Source organism: Orbicella faveolata, unplaced genomic scaffold, assembly GCF_042242905.1.
Source record: "Orbicella faveolata isolate gen_17 unplaced genomic scaffold, um_ofav_v1 contig_2, whole genome shotgun sequence".
Taxonomy (NCBI): Eukaryota; Metazoa; Cnidaria; class Anthozoa; order Scleractinia; family Merulinidae; genus Orbicella; species Orbicella faveolata.
In genome coordinates this window covers 28283496-28304648 of record NW_028301547.1, presented here as the reverse complement: position 1 = coordinate 28304648, position 21153 = coordinate 28283496, and the positions used below count along the sequence as shown (strand labels likewise).

The window sequence follows — 21153 nt, the reverse complement described above, 5'->3', positions numbered from 1 at the left end:
TCTCATGTAATCCCTCTGTGTATGGTGACAAAGGTGGAATCCCAGTCGAACTTCAACTTCCGGTAAGTCTCGTTCAACTTCTGTATTTAACTATAACACCGAAATATCAATGTGTAGCAAAGGAGGATATGTAGCGTATGTTGCACTGATCATAATTTTACTGAGAATTGCAAAGAAATGTAAGCCAAGTACAACGCTTCATCACTCTGTTGTGGTGACCCTCAACATTCCTTGCGTGACATTTCTAGAACATTATTGCGTTATCACATGACATTTAGTTCTAGGAGGGGGATTTACCAATTTCCCCCCAGTTGTAAACACGTGCCCTTTGAGCAAGCTGTTGTGGTTCGAGTGTTCTGTTGTTAGCAGAATAAAAGAAGATTAACTCTTATTAGTGTTCGTCTATTCTGAACGCTAAACTGTAAAACACCTAGTGTGTAGCACTTGAAATTTGAACAAATTTATTTTATAATTTTTCCTTGGTCGTATTTTGGCTTTAATTCCTCGGAAATGATTACTTGAGTATTATAAGAAGCCAAAATTCCAAGCTATAGTTATGAAGTTCAGCTTCATGACCATGCGAGCAAGGCCAAGGCTTGCACTTCGTTTTGACAATTAACTGTTTGATAGATGTTTGATACTATCGCCACCGGGATTTCGAGAATATTTACAAGTATGTGTTTTTCTAAGACATCTAATGCAATAGATCGTCTTCACGTGACGTGTTTTTATCTTCATCAGGCGTAAGAGGCGGTATATTTATATTTGTTTAAAATTAGCGTCACGCAGCTTCGTTCGGAAACTAGAGCAGTTTCAATTTCAGGGTTATGGAGCTTGCGTGACACAAGGCTACGATCGAGTTTGTTGAAAAATATATGCTTATCTCATGATTTTGAGCCTTTTTAGACGTTAGAGCACTAGGAAAAGTGCTTATGTAAATGCTTGTTTGTTTAGTACTGATAATCAGTCGCCTAGAAAGCCAAAGTAAGTTCCAAATGTTTACACTATATTCCGGCCGCCATATTGGTGTACCACGGATGTACACCAACATGGCGTTTTCTTACTGGGCTCTGTAAATTTCTGGGAAACATTTACGACGAATATCTGAAGTCTGGGGAAACGCACAGGCCTAAAACTTGGAGAAGTATCTTATTTAGTTATCTTCTATAGCGTACATCACAATTTCTTAGCTTTTTCCATTGGTTGGTTTTCGATTTATTATTATATTTTTTTATTGCGTGACAGCGAAAACGATCTGTACCCTTCGAAGAACAAAACAGCAACTGTGGGGTATTTTTTTTTTGTAAAATGATGAAACATGTTTTGTGGTTCATAATTTTTGTACATGTTCTCACCTTCCTCTGATATAAATCCACGCCATTCCTTATTTTTTGATCGGGATCATTTGCGGTCCAATATGGGGATCATTTCCGGTCTGGGATCATTTGCGGACCCGTACAAATCACATGATTATCGTGACGCCATCGTTTTCGAAAGCTGCGTTTTCAAAATGTTTTCCATCCAAACTAAACCTCACTAAAAGTCAGCGTTTTCAAATTAATCCGGTTTGGAGCGTTTTCGTCAAGCTCCGGTCTCTCTTTCCTGCGGATTAGTGTGTATGGCGCTAGTCTAACTGTAGAAAAACAGCTGTGTTTTCAAATTTCTCCAGCATAGTGTGGAAAGGGACTCAGTGGAACATTACGCACAGCTCTTTGTTTAAATATACAACTTACCCGTGCAGTTTATTCCATCGCCAACAAATCCATCTTCGCACGTGCAGTTATACGATCCCGGTGTATTGTTACACACAGCGCCGTTAACATCACATTTGTGTGTTCCATTGGTGCACTCGTCAATATCTAACACAATAAGAAGACTCCTATGAAATATCTGTAAAGACAATTGTTATTAAATTATCTCACCGGAGATAATTGTTATTATATTCCATGTGATCTCCCAGCATGAATTGCCTTTTAAACTTCAGCTTTTAAGCAAGATCCGACAACAGCAGCAGTAGTAATTGTAACAACAAAAACAACAACAACAATAATGGTAACAGCAACAGAAATTAAAGCCAAATTTACAGTTACGCTCCCTGTTATAACTTCTCATTCTTGGTATCTAAGTCCCCGATCAAAATTCTCATTGCTAAGTTGAGTAAGACCACTCATTGCAATAGAATGTATTAGTACCGTTTTCACAGTCATGGCCAGTAAATCCGGGAATACACAAACATTGGTAATCTCTGTCTGTAAAACCGGCCTGGCAGGTTGCGTTGTTTTGGCAAGGTTTCTTTGCACAAGCATTCTTCAACGAAAAGAACAAAAATAGCCGTTACAACAGTGACATGCATTGACGATATTTAACAATTAATACACATAAACTATAAACACTAATTGCTTTCCACACGACTGGAAATTAAATGTTGAAAAATTCCCACGATCATGACCTGTAACACCATCGTAAACTTGTCTTTCTTGGAGAGTGGATTTGATGTGTACTTCTCAAACAAAGGAGATCACAACCGTGACGGTGTTTGGATACCTGATCTTAATTACCATAGATTTTTACGATTTTATTTCTCCGTTTTCTCCTCAGCTTTAATTTCAATTGAGAAGACATATCAAACACTCAAGACAGTGTTTGACCACGTTTCCAAACACCTCGAAGTTCGTCGTATTTTCAACTCTTTTCTCGGTGTTTGGAAATGTGGTCACGGTCTTTCGTGTTTGATATATTACATGATACCGAAATCTTGCCAACTACAGCTTCAATGCTTCGCATTTGCTTAAATTTCAAACGAAAATGGCTTTAGCAAAAAATACTAATATGATATGGTACGTTAATGTCAACGGGGCAAGAAATGCCTCCCTTAATTTTTAACAACCATCTGTGTCGCCTTTGCGAACTGGCCTTATCCAAGTACTGTTATGTTTTTCGCGTCAGTTCGGTAAAAGGCTTAGATAATCGCATCTTTCCTATCGCAGCCATTTTAAAACATAAACAAGTAGCCTGTGTGAGAAGAAAAATGCTGTTTACCATATTCAAATATCTCTTTTCGTTCCAGAGATATTCAAGTTTATAAAATATGCAAATTAGCCCAGTGATGACGTCATGCACTCAATCAAATTTTGACCAAATATGATGAAAAAAGATATCTCAGCCAATTTGTAGCAGAAATGTTTGCTTCTTTGCAGTAAGATTCTACTTAATGTGCCCCACAATACGAGCTTAACAGTTTGGTTACCATGGCAACATATTGGGTTCCAGACCTCCTCAATATTAAAGGCATTTCTGGCAACCTTTGGCGTTCCATTATGATATTTGGAAATGATGCCTCATATGCTTGATCCAGCAGGCATATAAATACGTTAGCTCAAGTTTGTGGCATCGTTTAATGTTTTGCTAGCTGAAGATCACTAACATATTGAAATCAAGTGGGTGAGGACCGGAAAAGACTGAGTTGCCATGGGAACCGAGTTTTTTGTAGCTGTAGGTGTGTTTCCTGTGGAACTATTCGCCTGCCAAGTTACAATGGGCTGTGCTGCAAATTGACCAAGATAGCTCTATTTATATACCTGATATAAAATTGGGTTGAGTGTATGACGTCATCAGGCATCTCATGTGCATATTTTACACATTTTTCAAACTTAAATATCTCTCTTGCAAACGGTAAACGGCGTTTTTCTTCTTTCATGGAATTCTATATGATACACCTATAATATCAAGGGGGGGGGGGGGGATTTGATCATAGTACCACTTGAGCCCCGACACAGGATTTTAAACTCTTGAAAAGATCCTGCACAAGGTTTCGAAGTCGAAACCAAAACAGCTCCATAACCTGTTCAACGTTTAAGATTTCAAACTGAAGTTATTACTTTCAACTTTTGAATTTCATGCTTACCTCAGCTCCGCGATACACATAATTTTCGTCCTTCGCGAGGTCGCCTGAGTGTTCGTTGTCGTGTTCATAAGTGGCGTTATTCAGATCACATTTGTGTTCTCCATTGTTTTTAAAATTATAACTGACGCAGTTTGGCTCCAGGTAGCATTGCATTTCACAGAAATCCTCATTCATGACGCCAATAGTACGTATCACGTGATTATTCAGCCGGTGACCATGGATTGGAGCACTTTTGAATCTCAAATTGCGACAGTGACCTGAAAAAAGTAAACATTGGCATACTATTCCTACACTCAAATATAACTTTCACGGCAAATAGAGCAAAAGAGCAATTTCAAAGCCGAAGGTGGACGACCCGACTCGAATTCATATGCGGCTACTTAGCCTGTGAACGCAGATGTACTTCCGGCTGTCGCCTGTCTCCACCGAAAATAACGTGTTATTTTAGGCGGAGACAAGCGACAGCGGAAATACGTCTGCGTTCGCTGGCTAGCGGCCATTTAACCACGTGCACCTGAAATTCCGCTGACCATGCTCGAGCTAAACATACCCGAACAAGCGCATTCATTATTCAAGGTAATCGAATGTAAGTGTAAATGTAAATCTTATTTATAATGGTCATGCAATTAGCTATACAAGCACTAAGCTTGGCTAGTTTACACGCATGTCACTAAACCAAATTAAGGAAACAAATATTTCAAATAAAAATAACATAGTTAAAAATCCTAACGGGCAGGGGGGGGGGGGGAGGGCGCAGACCAGTTGCCTATTTACAAAGCGTGACAGAGGATTTGAACTCGGGACTACCGAGAAACAAATCCCGCTAGTGGCTTGAACCCGGGACCTCTGGATCACGAAAGCAGGCGGTTGAGTAATACTTTAACTCTGTCGGCGTCGCTTTTAGCACGCATCTAATGAAATTCAACCATAATTGTTGAATTTAAAACTTTTTCTTTTGTCAATCTGACCTCGCCGATAGCATGATGACTAATTGTTATTATCATTTTATTTTATATTATTATATGGCTAGCTCCGCGAGCGGGCAAGATGAGTCAAATCCTGCGCTGTGATTGGCTACCCGAGCGGGCAAGATGGAGCTATCTTGCCCGCTCGGGACTACTCGCCGTGTCCCGCGAGAAAAATTTCCCCGAAAGCAATGTAATAAATCCTTTATTGACCAAGCTTGTTCGGCCAAGATGGCTGGATATTGGCCTCGTTCTTTTTTTTGCGAGTTTATGGACCTCGACTCCGTCTCGGTCCATAAACACGCAAAAAAAGAACTTGGCCAATATCCAGCCATCTTGGCCTCACACTTGGTCAATAACCCATATTTTTCTTCATTCATTAATAATATGCATGAAAAAAATTACTCGATTCTGATTGACTGAGAGGAGTGCAGTTTAGGTGTAACACAGTGCAAAACGTGTAACACCAATGCAAATTACACATTGTAATTCTGGATTATGATTGGCTGAAATACAATAGAAAATTTTCTAAGCCAATGATATCTCGTAAAATGATAACAAGAATTTTGTGCGGAAACTTTGAAAAAAGTTTTCTCGAAGGAGAGAAAATGACCTGAAGAAAGATCTTCCGGCACTTCCTCCACTTGAATTTTTTCACGTTTATATTATTAATAAATAATAATACGGCTTTTCTCGTTCAATTTGGAATTAATTTGCACTTGTGAGATTTTCAAAAAGCTGAAATAGCACTCGCCGAAGTGGCTTGTGAAATTTCAGCTTTTTGAAAAACTCACTCATGCAAATTAATTCCAAATTGAACTCGAAACCGTATGATTACTTATACTTATTTACTTGTTTATCTCTAGATAGACACGAAAACAAGCTATACTCAAATTAAAAATTTAAACTTCGTGACGATTTTCTGAGGAAGAAAATAAATATTTAACGCTGCGTTGCAGACCAAAACTTGCAAAAAATAGTATTCAAACATCGGCACTAGCTTTGTCAGCTACTCGGTATCTCGAGTAGTTGACAAAGCCGGAAATAACGGAATTTAAACACACGAATGTAAAAGTTAAAATGTGTCTGCTTCGGCAGTTTGAGCTGAGCAAAAGTGTTGTCAGTTATTCAACACCTGAAATTCGCACTTTACTGAGCTGAAGAGTTGATTGTCTACCGCAACAGATTTTTTTGAAGACTGAAGGATGGGCTGATAGCTCCTAGTTTTGCCTTCAAAACTCCATTTTCTGTTGAGGGGCTGTCCTCTGGAACGCTACAGGACGATTAAATGGATCGATGCTACTTTTAAGGATTTTAATTTTAATGTTTTAGCCCCACAAATAATCAACTACAGATCTGAGAATTTTATCTATTTTTTTAACTATTGACTTAATCTAACAAAATTATATCTTTTATAAGAATAATTTTTACCCTTTAATGGTAGCTTCTTAACTATTCTTTTTACTTAGTACACGACCCCACAAGCTTGTCAGCTTTGAAATTTTTTATCGTTATGTTCAAACTTGTCGGGGGTCACGGTAACTAGAAAATTGTTGTTTTTTCTGCCGACAAACAAAACCACATGCAACGAAATATTGCCACCACGCAATGTAAATATTCCCGCCTTCCTTGCTGCTGGACTGCTCGCAGCCGGTTCTTAGGTTCGACGTGTGTTAAGGGTGTTTTTAGCAGGTCATACTGTTGCTATGGTAATCTGTCGTGTCACAAAAATGATAACGTGTTCACCAATGATTGGGCAATGCTTTGATACCATGATTGTAACATCAAGTGATTAAGAGCGGTTATAACGACCCATCAAAATCTAAGAACTGGAAACAATTTTGAGCCACCTCAATTCCCGCGAAAGTGAAATAAAAAAGTCGCTATGGAGAAGAAGAGGTTGGAGTTGAAAAGATTGTTTTCCTCTCATTTGTGGAGCACCCTTGTCTCATTTCAATACCTCTCGTCTTTTAAACCATCGCTCCTTACTCCATGCCTGATTTACAAATAAAAACACCGTAAGCAGCCTACCTTGTTGTTTCCTTAGCTATGATATATTGATTTACTTAATATCATCTGTCTAACTTTACGTAAAGCATAAACAGCGCACTTTTAAGTCGCTAGCCAATACTTATTCAGATTAACCAGTTGCAAGAAGACAGGTCATTATTTATTTTGTGTGCCACTAAATATAAAAACAAACTCTTTCTACCAACGTTTTTTTCTCAATTTCGTCTGAACTGCGGAAACACCAAGGATAACAATTAAGAAATTTAAAGATAGAATATACCAGCTCGCTTTGTCCGAGATTATAATTTTTTCGACAAATGATAAGAGCATGACAGTATTTTAAAAAATTTGCATGGGCATGACAAAACCACCTGTTCAAGCTAAGTGCCAAGTTAAAACTTCCTGTCGGTGGTGTGTTAACATACATTCTAATGCGTTGACTTATTAAAACGGTCTTATTTTACCCCATGCAGACAGTTAATTACCATTTTTCCAAATTTTGCTCAGCTGTTCAAAAAAACAAAAAGAGTGATAGGGAAAGAAACCTAATGATTATTTCAGCTTAGTTTTAAGGAAGACTATATAGATATCATTTCTACAAATTCAAAAGTGTTTTTGCAAATGACGGAAATCTACCCCCAAACCTGACATTGGATTGATTTAGTTACTTGAGGTCTCTAAACTGTTATCAATGAAAAAACAGTATTTTCAAATTTCGTCACCGACTGCATCCGCTTCCTTTAAGTAAACCTTGAATAAATAGTTTCTTTATGTGTTCGTTAAACGCTCAAATTTGCTCCACGTAAAGAAGGACCAACATTTCTTTGTAATATCACTTTTGCTCTTTTGAGAGATGAAAAAAATTAAAACCATTCAGTGGTCATAAAGGGTTAGAGCTTTTCAAGCTTTCGATTGCTGCAACTGCAGTCTTCGACAGGTGCAATGATAAAAAAAGTGGCGAAAACGGATCTGGAATAGAAATGTACTGAAGTAATACTAACTACTTAATAACCGAGAGTGAGGTCGTTACGGGAAAATCTCAAACTGAGGCCTTGCCGTATTGACCGAGCGATAGCGAGGTCAATACGGTAGGCCGAGGTTTGAGACTTTCCCGTAACGACCGAACGGTCGAGGTTATTAAGTTGTTTATATATGACTCATGAATTAAAGAAAAGAAAAAATTATTCGAGCGGTAGTCGTCAATTTACATCCGGCGATACGCGCGTTTACCGATCCATGATCGTCTCAAACCCAGGGCAAAACTACACAGTCAGTGAACTTTACGTATTCCGTGAAAAACACACATTTCTTTAGGGAAAAATGATTGCCACAGCCTCAAAAAGGTATTTTAGTATCGTGGTGCCACAACTTGATGGGGGAGTTTTTCCGACTTTTGTGGCGAAACGTCAACGCAGATAGAAGAGACAGAAAGTGCTTCAAAATAGTCCAAACCAACGGTCTTTCGGTGAGAGAAAATACTAATGCTTCAGAGTGTACTGCTCAGAATAACTCGATCTCCGCATTCGCTTTAGACAACATATCTTCGCCTTCTTCATTCTGGGATTTATGGATGAACTTTTCAAGCCTTGTGAACGTCTAAAACTACCTGCAGTTATCAGAAACACTGCTACCGACAGAAACCGTCCGATTGTTTATATTTGATGATCCTGGAAGCTGATTTACACTTGCTTGTGTTAAAGCGAGGGAATCTATTTGACGAGAACTGTTGCGGAGTTCAATATTTCAGTAATTGTTGTGACTAAGATGATAACTTATAAGTTTCTTCGTGGTGTTCTGCTCAGGATGCATGACAGATCTGCCGATGGTGTTTTTCACTTAGCGATTTTAGCTTTACCAGACTCGGTAAACTTTGGTTGTTTTTCACCAGTGCCCGCCAAGGTTCCGGCTGGTAAGTCAAAAACGACTTCTATATAAATTTTGTTAAGGAAAAATCTCTAAACTTTTAGCTACTCGGATTAAATTTACTTTCTCTTTCTGTTTTTAATCGGCTTTCATCGTTTCAATGGGCTTGAATTTTCAGAGTCGGGCTCTTCCTAATTTGCATAATCCGTAATCGGCCCGTGGGCATTACGGCTGCATAATGACCGCTCAGATCTCGTTCTTAGCCAATCAGAGCACGCGTTATATCGACCACAAGCCAAAGCCATCTAATAAAACCGATTAATATTATGGAAATGAATCTAACACTTTTGTTGAAAATAGTGCTGCATTGTTCTAGAGGCTAGAGTTATTGCAAACACTGTATACCAGGATTACAACTAGTTTCACTGTCACGATTTGTAGGCTTGTTTTTTTGTTGTTTTTTTTTTGTTTTTTTTTTTTTACCTAAATGTGTTGCAAAACTACTTATAAAGTGTTACACTTTTACCAGTCGCTTTCTTCTCGCAGGTAGGAAATTTTAAAGCAGGTCAATGTTTTGAGCATTCATGATCTGTGCGAAGTGTTGGCTGATTAATTATCATTCCGGCCTAGCTATATATTTATTAAAGTGCCACTGAAACGAAATTTTTGTATGTGAGATTTTTGCTTAGTAATAAAGTTTCAACCTTACTTGGAAACACTGCAAACTTTTTTTTCGCATACGGTAAGCGAAAACTGCTTTTTCAGCCGTTCGAAGTTGGCTGGTTAAGGCCAAAATTGGCGGCCATTTTGGCGCGGCCAAAACAGCCTAGTGACGTCACTGGTTGTATTGCTCTCATGCCGCGCTGAAAATTTAGAGTGATTATGGGAGAAGAGATTACTGTTCGAAGACCCCCAAAAAAACATCTTAAGGACATCTCAGAGCTGTAAAGCAGATAATAACAGTGGCCTTAGACATGAAGAGGTGGAGAGTCGATCCTGGGGCTTTCCAGTCTATTTAATTGGATATTTGCAGGATACTTAATGTGAGCAAGCAAACGAGTGGGAGTTCTTAGATCGCAAAATGATCGGGACTCTTGGTGAAATGGCCAGCACTCAATTAAACAATATCTACACTCGTAAAGTAAAAAAGACAGGAAAACAAGAGAAAGCGGCTTTTGAAAATATTATCCGAACTGCTGCGGCACGAATCGCAGCAACAACGCTTCGAGTTTTCGAGTCGCTTCGCTTCGAGGAAACCGGACACTTTGTGAGTTTCACAGCGGACGAGATTGTGCCACAGTGAACTTTAGTCCAGTTGTATCTGCTACATGCTACAAGTTATCACAACGGCAACAATTTAAGAAACCCTCTTCTTTTACATGAGGGAGCGAATTTAGACTATAAAGGTAAACTAAGCTGCCATGACCCTACAGGTATGTTTTCAGGAAAGGAGAGAAAGCGTGACAATGTCGGCGGCGAAAGGTCATATATGCGAATTAGTTCAAATTCTGTTTAATAAACCTTCGAAAGGAGTGTAAACTAGTGACGTTTTAACGAATTGTTTTGAACTTGGATACTATTAAATGGAGATCATAGACATAAGTATGTGTTAAAGAACTCAAAGTAATCCATCGGCCGTGAAATATTGCAATTGGGAGATACGTATAAAAGAGAAGCGAAATTCCCGCTTTGTTTACACTGATACGTATGCGGCGATAAAGCAAACCCTGCTGCGGATCACAATTTTCAAAGATACATTTTGTCTACCACAAGAACTCTCACTCATTAGTATCATAAAAAGATGCCCTCTGTGTGCAAAGAAGTACTCGACTCAAATCTTGTGGACCGTTAATAACTTCGTGATTGTGCGGATGGCTGATGCGCTTACGGCTTTTAATGCAGTAAAGTTGCTGAGGATATATTCGAACCTTGTTAATAGACCTTAGATAAACGTGAGAATCCAAATTTCAGAACCAAGCTGAAAACAGACGACGAAATATCGTATTTAGGCTTCAGGACGTGATTATAAAAGTTGCCACATTCGTCTTCGAAATCTCCAATCGAGTACTCAAGATGTTCGAAAAGTATACTGAGCTGTTCTAATCTGTAGCATTTATTTTGATGAATCTACACTCTCTGGCGCCCTCCAACGTTTATGATGTGTATTTCCTGTCAACGCTGGACAGAAATTACGAGGTAGAAAACTAGTAGATATCGACAATATGAAGAATAAACTTGAATAAATCAAGTGAAAACAAGAGAGAATCTATAGCGCTTCTTGCGTGAATACAACCAGTGACGTCACAAGGTCCTTAAACTCGGTTCCAGAGCCCGGACACAGTTTTGCTCTAAAAAGTCGATTTCAACAGCTAAAAAAAGCACTTTCCGTTAGGATTTGACAGAAATAAAGTTCACCATTACTTTAAGCACGTTTGAAACTATAGGTTGGGATATTAAAAGAGAGTACGAAAATTTCGTTTCAGTGGCACTTTAACGAAGTCTCGTCCTGACGCCTTACGTGGAATTGAGTCAGGCAAAGGTGCTGAAAACTCTCGTTCATCCTTATTGCTACACGGTAATAACAACAAAACAAGCTGCACTTAAACAAAAATATTCTCAAACATTGACTGAAGACAACCTCACCTTGCGCCTCCGGGATCAAGGAAGCCAACAAGACGAAAACAAAGCAAAACGATACAACGAGCATCTCTAAGACGGTCTCGTGAAAATCTTGCGAAACAGCTTCAAAATATCACATTTCAGCGAGAAGCTAAAACGTCCGATTCAATTTGCGTGTCATGACAAGCTAAACTTCGACACCTGTTTGAGTCAATTTCAATTTTTTAATTTGTTCTCTGTTCAAACCACCAGCTCCAGAAATAAGAATCATATTAATCATTGGTGGTTGCAACAATAAAGAGTTCCTCTGAACTCTGGTTGGTGGCAAATAATGCTATGACGTTGACATCTTGTCATGATGTTGTCTCCAACCTAAATAATGATAAAAGACAGCGATGATGTCGTTGATCCAACGTAGTTACCATGTAATATAGTTTTAGCGTTTTACTTGAAAACACGAAATTTTGCAAAGATGTCAAAAGGTTTAGAAATTAAACGGAGATTTTATTTTTATTTCTAGATATTCAAATTCACAAATTCAAAAGTGTTTTAGACAACGAGTAGTCCACATTTCGCTTAGTCCGTCGCGGGCATTTTTTTCTCGCGGTTTTCTTTCGCGTCACGCACGACGGACTAAGCGAAAGAGGGACTACTCGTAGTCTAAAAGTGTTTTTGCAAATGACGGAAATCTACCCGAAAACCTGACATTTGATTGATTTGGTTACTTAACGTCCCTAAACCGTTATCATTGAGAAAACAGTCTTTTCAAATTTCACCACCGACTGCATCTGCTGCCTTCAAATAAACCTTGAATAATTAGTTTCTTTTGGTGTTCATTAAACGCTCGAGTTTGCTTCACGTCAAGTAAGGACCGTTATTGAAATTCTTTGTAATACTATTTTTACTCTTTTGAGAGATGAAAAACTTAAAAACCATTTACTGGTTAGAAATGTTCAGATCTTTACAAGCTTTCGACTGCTGGAACTACAGTCTTCAACAGGTGCAATGATAAAAAGCGGCGAAAACGGATCTGGAATACAAATGTTATGAAAGAACGTCACAGAATAAACTTATGGAAATAAATCTAGGAATTTTGTTGAAAGGAGTGCTGTATTGTCTTAAACGTAGACTAGAGTTATTGGGAGAGCGTTGCACCGGTAACGCAAAGGTCGTGGATTCGAATCCCGTTCAAAGCCTGAAACTTTTTTCAGGTTTTTTCCAGTAGTGTTATGGCTGCATTCGTCAGAGATCTATCATCATTTCTACATTTAACCGTTACTGTTGGACATCTATTACTATGGAGTTATTGCAGTGTCTGAAGGTTATCATTGTATGTCTAAAAAAGGCCATATACAGTACAGCCCTAAAATAATGCACGCGTAAGAAGTGGCGCAACAATTCTTGCACGGCAAGATTTCGCAAGCCGCTGCAAGAAGTAAAAATGTCGTGTTTTTGTGGTTTACCATTCGAAGCGCAAGAAGTTGAAAATCCAAGAAGCCGCAAAACGGGCGCAAAAAGTTGCTGCAGGCCAAACCGTCTGTTTGTAGTGCCGTGTTGGTGGTCGAAATGCTCAGCACTTGCTCGCAATTCTTCCACTTTCCGCTTTCGCAGTTTCACTGCCACGATTTTTTAAGCTTGTGTTACACCCAAATATGTTGCAAAATTATTTATGTTTTAGGCTTTTTTTCGAAGATATGCCGGTGGGTTTTTTCTTGCACGTAAAAAAATTTAAAACAGGTAAATGTTGTGAGCATTCGTGATCTGAATGCGCGAAGTGTTGGCTGATTAATTATTACCCGACAAGGCCAAGCTATATATTAATAAAAGTCTCGTCTGGACCCCTTAATCAAATGGAATTGAGTCAGTCAAGGATACTGAAAACTCTCGCTCATTCTGTTGCTACACGCTAATAACAACAAAACAAGCTGCACTAAAACAAAGATATTTCCGAACATTGACTGAAGGCAACCTTACCTTGCGCCTCCGGGATCAAGGAAGCCAACAAGACGCGGAAAACAAAGCAAAAAGGTACAACGAGCATCTCTAAGACGGTCTCGTGAAAACCTTGTAAAACAGCTTCAAAATACAGTGAGAAGCTAAAACGTCCGGTTCAACTTTGCGCATCATGGAAAGCTAAACTTTGACACCTGGCTGAATCAGTTTTCAAACCACCAGCTCCAGAAATAAGCGACATATTAATCATTGGTGGTTGCAGCAACAAAGGAGTTCCTCTCAACTGTGGTTGGTGGATGAATTATTTATTTTTTTATTGGCATGGAAAGTAATGCTATGACGTTGACATCTTGTCATGTTGCGGTCTCTAACCTATATAATGAAAAAAGAGAGCGATGATGTCGTTGATTCAATGTAGTTACCATGTAATCTAGTTTTAGCGTTTTACGTGAAAACACGAAATTTTGCAAAGATGTCAGAAGATTTAGAAACGGAGACTTTATTAGCGCTGTTAACTGTGTTCTATGAAATACAAAACTAAGCAAGTCAATTCAGTGTCGTCGACGCTAGCTTGGCTGTTTGTCAAACTGTATCAGTAATTTGATACCATGTCATAGGCAGGTTTTTTAGAGTGACGCAAATCACGAACTCGTTTTCCTCTTTTCTTTTGATTGGCTAGAGAATGACATAACGACGAATGAAATTCTAATGTGGCTCAAACAAAACAATCTGGCCTCCATTACTTAATGTATGCGTGCAGTAAATAATAGTAAGTAGTCCCGAGATCCTCATAATAGGCCGTTTTCGATTTGCCTTTTGCATCTGTGTCAAAATGAGTTTTCGTGCGAAACCCGGCTAGGTAATTTTGGCGCTTCGGGCACGCTTTAGTTGCCGTTGGCGTTGTGTAGAGGGCGCTTTTGTAGAATGGTTAAAATAAGATTGAGAGTATCAGGACCAGTGGCCATTGTGGAAAGGTGGCCCTTAGTGGAGGTTCGAATGTCTGGCTGCTGTTGAAATAGTGGCCTAGATATAGAAATTGGCCTATGTGAATTGAAAATTCCCACCATCACCTGTTTAGAATTTCTGGAGAGCTTTCAGAAATCCTTGATTTCGTTGTGAGTGTCCAATAATTATCCCGAGCAGAGTTCAGTGTGTATAATACCACAGCTTCTCTATTGGGCAAAACAGAACGGACAGGGAGGACTGGGAGGGGGCGTCTTTGATTTGCATTAATTACGTCCTAGTGTCGCGCGAAATTAAATCCTCGATAAATCATTAAGAATGGCTGACTGTTAGGATCGAGAAACGCCGGTCAACGACCCATTTGGCAAATCGCTCATATTTTGCCCAAAGACGCCCTTAGGTGACTGTATTCTAAAAATCATATTATAAGGTTTCAGCGAATTTGTATTTTTCAGAAATTTGCGAAAATTTGAAAGCGCGGTCAAAGTGCGGTTTTTCGTGTAATAAAATGACCGAAATAAGGTGCGAGGACGAAGCGCTGCTAAAGTCTTAAAATAAATTCAATTGACTTCAAACTTCGAACAAATGTGGAAAAACCACTCCAATTTATTTCTCGTTTTAAACTAATCTCAGATATGTTGATATAGTGGTTTTCCAAACCCTTTTAAAAACACCTATGAAGCGTGTGAGAAATAACAGCAAAATATAGGTTATGTTTAACAGCATAAAAATGCATCTGGTACCTCAGTTTCCCATTATTTTACTTTACAGCCTTAAAATATCATTATTAAACACATACCATGCCAAGTCTCATGCTCGGACTCGCAGTATTTCTCTTTGAGAAAAACGAAAATCTATGTGAATGTTTTGGGCGCAAATAACACAATAATTATACAAGAACAAGAGACAAATCAATTTCAATGGCGAAAGTAAAAGGCTATCTATCATTAATCAAAATCCCGTCAATTCACTGCTATCAGTAGAAACATAATGTCCACTACATAAAAACTGTTTTTAGACGTTTTCGATCGAAACATTGCGCGTTAACTTTGCTTAATTTCCTGTTCGCCGTCATGTCTAGTTTGTCACCGTGTGTATTTCCTTTATGTAAACAACACTGTGAATGGTTGTCATAACAAACGCAAAGAGATTTTCTGGAACCTCGATGTTTTCGATTCTCCAAAACGCTTTAAGTTCGTTAAGACACAATTATGGGTCAACTTGGAATGCTGTTTAGCGTTAAGGACGTTAAAGGACTGTAAATTAATCGAGTTGAAATCTCTTAAAGCAAATCAAAATCGCGCCCTTACGCTAATTGCTAAACAGCCGATCTCCCTGTCGAGAGGTTAATCCGGCGATGTATTACCGGTACAACAACAAAATCAAACCGAGGTCATCAAAAGTGTAAGTTTAAAAGTGCAGTGGCAAGTTCGAAATAAATTTCGCCCATATGAATTGGAAACAAGGAGTGAAACGGTCTGACCCGAAACAAATAAACAAAATATTAATACGACTAATTTAATCCGAAAACGTTACAGAAAACATACCTAAAAGCCGTCGATTTCCCTCAATACCACTCCACATTGCCTTAAAGAGGTCAAGCTTTCTGCTGTAAGAATAAGGGGCCTCATGAATCTGTTTTTATTATATCGGCAACCATGCTGCGTGGCTGATATTCGAGACTCGGTAAAAGTTGTCACACAACCCTACGAGCAGCCCAGTCACGCTTTCACTGCTCTCGCGCAAATGTTCAACATTTGGCAATTACAAGTTAAATGTAGTGACAGTAGATTAAAATGCGCTTTTTAAAGCTCTCCTATCCAGGAGTGATTATTTCTTGTTCTTGAATGGCTCTTAGTTGTAGCTACAGTCGGCGAGGGGGGGGGGGGGGGCGGTGTACTCCCGGAATTACAGTGTAATAAGTAGTTCTTTGTGAAAAACTATTTTAAGGAAAGTAAGCTGTTCGCGAGATCTATGTTTTCAGATGTTCTAGAGTGATTAGTTTGTTAAGGCACTGTTGCGCTGCGCCTGCGCGCAGTGTCGGACAAAAAGTACATTAGATCATCTGTTATACTTCAGAAGAAACCCTTGACTATTAGCATGTTCATAAAGCTAAATAGTATCATTGTAACAGCATCAGTTCATTAGAATAACACAGAGGCCTATTAGGGTAAGGCGTAGGGACAATCTGCAGTCCTTCCACCAGTGGTTCACTAAAACTCTTCTCGGTTAAGCTTTGCGAGTTGCCTGACTTAACTCGTGGCTCCCGGCCACGCCCATCTAGTAGTATGTCACCACCCCAGTATGTGAGTATGTGTCGAAGAAAACTTGAGATTCTATCAAATACGATTAGCATTACAACCAGACTGATTGCGTGTTGGACAACGCTAAATTATAATGTGCAACAGGCTTTTCCGGTTTAAATGCTTTTCCACCTGTCCACGGTCAATGCAATATGCGCGCCAACAAGTAATTGACTCAGCGGAACTAAACTCAAAATTATTTAGCTTAGTGATCCCTGTGATACTTCGAGAATCATCTGGTGTTTCAGTGTTACCTTTAAGAGCTGAAGACCACTTAATTTTCCACGGCATACAGATATCCAAAATTTCCGGGAGTACACCCCCCCCCCCCCCCCCGCCTCCCCGACTGTAGCTACAACTAAGAGCCATTCAAGAACAAGAAATAATTGCTCCTGGATAGAAGAGCTTTAAAAAGTGCATTTCAATCTACTGTCACTACATTAAACTTGTAATTGCCAAATGTTGAACATTTGCGCGAGAGCAGTGAAAGCGTGACTGGGCTGCTCGTAGGGTTGTGTGACAACTTTTACTGAGTCTCGAATATCAGCCACGCAGCATGGTTGCCGATAAAAACAGATTCATAAGGCCTCCTATTCTTACAGCAGAAAGCTTGGCCTCTTTAAGGCAATATGGAGTGGTATTGAGGGGAATCGACGGCTTTTAGGTATGTTTTCTGTAACGTTTTCGGATTAAATTAGTCGTATTAATATCTAGTTTATTTCTTTCGGGTCAGACCGTTTCACTCCTTGTTTCCAATTTATATGGGCGAAATTTATTTCGAACTTGCCACTGCACTTTTAAACTTACACTTTTGATGACCTCGGTTTGATTTTGTTGCTGTACCGGTAATACATTACCGGATTAACCTCTCGACTTCTTGAACTTGAACGGAGATCGGCTGTTTAGCAATTAGCGTAAGGGCGCGATTTTGATTTGCTTCAAGATATTTCAACTCGATTAATTTACAGTCTTTTAACGTCCTTAATGCTAAACAGCATTCCAAGTTGACCCATTATTGTGTCTTAACGAACTTAAAGCGTTTTAGAGAATCGAAAACATCGAGGTTCCAGAAAATCTCTTTGCGTTTGTTATGACAACCATTCACAGTGTTGTTTACATAAAGGAAATACACACGATGACAAACTAGACATGACGGCGGACAGGAAATTAAGCAAAGTAAACGCGCAATGTTTCGATCGAAAACGTCTAAAAACAGTTTTTATGTAGTGGACATTATGTTTCTACTGATAGCAGTTAAATGACAGGATTTTAATTAATTATAGCCTTTTACTTTCGCCATTGAAATTGATTTGTCTCTTGTTCTTGTATAATTATTGGGTTATTTGCGCCCAACACATTGACATAGATTTTCGTTTTTCTCAAAGGGAAATACTGCGAGTTCGAGCATGAGACTTAGCATGGTATATGTTTAATAATGATATTTTAAGGCTGTAAAGTAAAATAATGGGAAAGTGAGGTACCAGATGCCTTTTTATGCTGTTAAACATGACCTATATTTTGCTGTTATTTTCCACACGCTTCATAGGTGTTTTTAAAAGGGTTTGGAAAACCACTTTATCAACATATCTGAGATTAGTTTAAAATAGTTTCTCGATCCTAACAGTCAGCCATTCTTAAATCATTGACAGTTTCTTCAGGGTTGCACCTGAGTTTTTTCCTTTTTTCTTTTTTTACATTGCCATTCCTTGGTTTAGACTCACTCTTATGGATCTTGGAATTGCCTTCAGAGTACTTTTCCACTGATGCTAAACAACATTCGACCGGACAAAGACTGAGCTATCTGTCGCGACTGGAACTAATCAACAAATGCAATCACTGAAAATGCAGCCAATAAAATATAGCTGTTCCCACGGTTAACACTCCAAAGCCAAGGCGATTCAAAGTCGTGTTCATATATGATATCCTCAGACTACTATGAACACCACAAGGTAGTCTTCAGATATCCGCTTTACGATGCTTAGACTTGCTCAGACCACTACGAAAACCAAGAGATGCGCGAATCTGGTAACGCGCGTCATGATACGAGGTGCACCCATCCAGCATTGTAAGATTTTAGGAGGGGGGGAGGGGGTGATGTATGTTCAGAGGCGAGGAGATATTGTAATGGAAATTTTAAAGCACGAGAACAAAGCTGCTGGATTCAGCTTAGCATAAGATTCCGTTATTATCACGTAATAATCTTGGATCAGGTTTCAACATTCTCGGAACCTTTTTCTTGTTCAACCCTTACCTAAATGCAAAAACTTCCCAACATAGACCAGTGAATGCGTGGCTCATCAGCAAACAGTAAAACGGCTTTTCAAACACCTTTATTTTCTTACTACTTCTACAATTATTGCTTCCCTCAAGTAAAATCACATTAAACCATTACTGAACTACAACTGGAAGTCGCTTTTCATACTCAAGATGAAAGAAATCTTTTTTTTTTCATTTTCGGCCGTTCAATTGACTTCCAACAACAACCATCCCCAAGTTAGTTCCCTGTTGGCCAACATTGCCAGCGGTGTTGCCAAAGGTCATCTGACGTTTGCCGTTCCATTGATGTCCAACAGCAACATTCCCCGAGTTAGGTCCCTGTTGACCAACACTGCCAGCGGTGTTGTCAAAGGTCATCTGACGTTTGCCGTTCCATTGATGTCCAACGGCAACATTCCCCGAGTTAGTTCCCTGTTGGCCAACATTGCCACCGGTACCGCCAAAGCTCATCTGACGTCGGCCAGGCTCCTCCAGCTCTGTTTCTATAGCAAAAGATGTAAAATATTCGATTGAAATTTTTCTTTTAAGTTTAGGGTATTACAGAAATCTTTATAGGAAAGATGTCACAAAGGAACAAAGGAACAAACCAACAAGACTTAACATGTACGCAACAAGCTATCAATTAAGATATTATACAGTTTTCTACAAGAAGTTGTACACACCTCGTCGGCCGTAGTAGTTGCCGTAGTAGTGGCCGCCGTAGCCACCGTTCCATTGAGTTCCGACATTAACATTTCCCGAGTTGATTCCCTGCTGGCCAACATTGCCAGCGGTGTTGCCAAACGTCATGTAACGTCTGCGGCCAGGCTCATTCAGTTCCGGCTCTGCAAAGCAAGTGCCAAAAGTTTCTAATTCTATGAAACTCATGTTTTTCTTGCTATAGATGGCATTTCAAATAAAGAAGGCCAGAAATAAACTTCGGAATTCTCTTCAAGCCTCTATTCCTAGCTTAAAAACCGCTTTCACAGCTTTATAATTTTAATGAATTGGCCAAGCCGCACATACACGAGTAATGATAAAAACCATATTGACTATCAACCTGGCCTCCCTTGTAAGATTCGGGTTTTTTTTAAGTTCTTCTTGCCCTGTTTAAGTTACTGTGACAAATATTATCCTGTTTTAAGACAAAAATAATATCATGATGATAATGTCGAGGTTCGTTCATTTTTAAAAACAAAAACAAAAACAAAACAAAGGCCACATAACATCTGAATTTAATTGACAGGGGCTCTTCTTTCAGTAAAAACGGACAAATTACAATTGAATTAAGTTTCCTTTGAACATCGGAGGCTTTTTATACTATGCTCTACAAAACGGAACAATTTAACAACAAGTGGTATTGGTTATGTTCGAACTCGTACAAGTAGTCTATTAATCTCACCTCGTTTGACTATTGGCGGCCAAAGGTGGTCGAGTTCTGTTTCTGCAAAAAACGGAGATGTTACAATATTGAATTAAGTTTCCTTGGAATATAGGGGGCTTTTCATCGGTCATGCTATGCTTCGATATAAGGAACAGAACAAATTAAAAGTACCCACAAAACAGTAGAGATAAAAGGTTTAGTACGAGACTCGCACAATAAGGAGTAAACAGAGAATCACGTTTGGCAAAAACTTTTGCTAATGTCTATCCGAATAAGATACGACACATTTACGCAAAAGAAACCGCATTAGCCCGAGAAACTAAAAGTGCTACCTGGTTAGCAAGTGTTCAGTACCATTAAACAGGCCCAACTGAATACAGTACTAGTGTTACTTTCAAAGGTCAAATGAAAACACGGCTGCTAACTATAGCAATAAACTGACGGACATACCGGCCATCTGGTTTTTCAGATCCTCAGCATCACGGTAAGGAGGTCGAGGAAATGACATCGCCAGACCCAAAGAGATGAAGAACAAAACAAGGCACTTCATATTCCTTTAAAGGAACGTATTACACAGAAATTAGTAGAATTCTGCTAGAAAACCAATACACATGCTGTAATCTGGTTGGTTGAGCTATTGCACACTATTTAATTGAACAACGTAGTATTTAACAACTGAAGAACAATTTACTGTTAGCGACGATTATCAATACTACATACAGTGCAGTTCAAATTACAATTCAGTTCAGAGCGCGTGGTTGCGCGTATAAAACATGAGGCCATAGTTCATTCGGTCATCTGCGTCGTTGCCTATCACTGACCTCAAAGAAATCACGTACAATCTCATATGCTAATAATAATAATTTGTTTGTCAGTATAACTTGTGCAAATAAACGCTCTCGTAAATCTGCGAGCTCGTTCAATCCAGTTGTA

General features: G+C 39.0%; 2 protein-coding genes across 3 annotated transcripts in view; both read right to left on the bottom strand.

The window, feature by feature from the left end:
- The window catches only part of LOC110053973 (uncharacterized), a 42218-nt gene extending 27756 nt beyond the window's left edge, over positions 1-14462 (bottom strand). The window contains exons 1-4 of one of the 2 annotated variants that reach the window (XM_089290630.1): positions 13336-14462; positions 3905-4161; positions 2193-2307; positions 1734-1859 (exon numbers count right to left, since the gene is read on the bottom strand). In XM_089290630.1, coding sequence (XP_089146756.1) covers positions 1734-1859; positions 2193-2307; positions 3905-4161; positions 13336-13402 — 565 coding nt within the window. In that variant the 5' untranslated portion in view covers positions 13403-14462. Of the gene's footprint in view, positions 1-1733; positions 1860-2192; positions 2308-3904; positions 4162-11385; positions 11722-13335 lie in introns of those variants that run through there. The other variant, XM_089290631.1, reaches the window with a different exon arrangement.
- A 4432-nt stretch (positions 14463-18894) lies between these two features.
- LOC110045119 (uncharacterized) lies at positions 18895-19691 on the bottom strand. The gene is made up of 2 exons (XM_020750723.2): positions 19520-19691; positions 18895-19339 (listed from the first exon to the last, which is right to left on the bottom strand). The coding sequence occupies exons 1-2, from the start codon at positions 19644-19646 to the stop codon at positions 19029-19031; spliced, it is 438 nt and encodes a 145-aa protein (XP_020606382.2). The 5' UTR covers positions 19647-19691; the 3' UTR covers positions 18895-19028.
- Positions 19692-21153: the final 1462 nt, after the last annotated feature.

Excerpts from the sequence above, each read along its gene's own strand:
- LOC110045119 (XM_020750723.2), bottom strand. The coding sequence starts at position 19,646 with ATGACGTTTGGCAACACCGCTGGCAATGTTGGCCAGCAGGGAATCAAC. Across the intron at positions 19,340-19,519 it reads CAACTACTACGGCCGACGAG|AAACAGAGCTGGAGGAGCCT; the intron begins GTGTGTACAACT and ends CTTTTGCTATAG.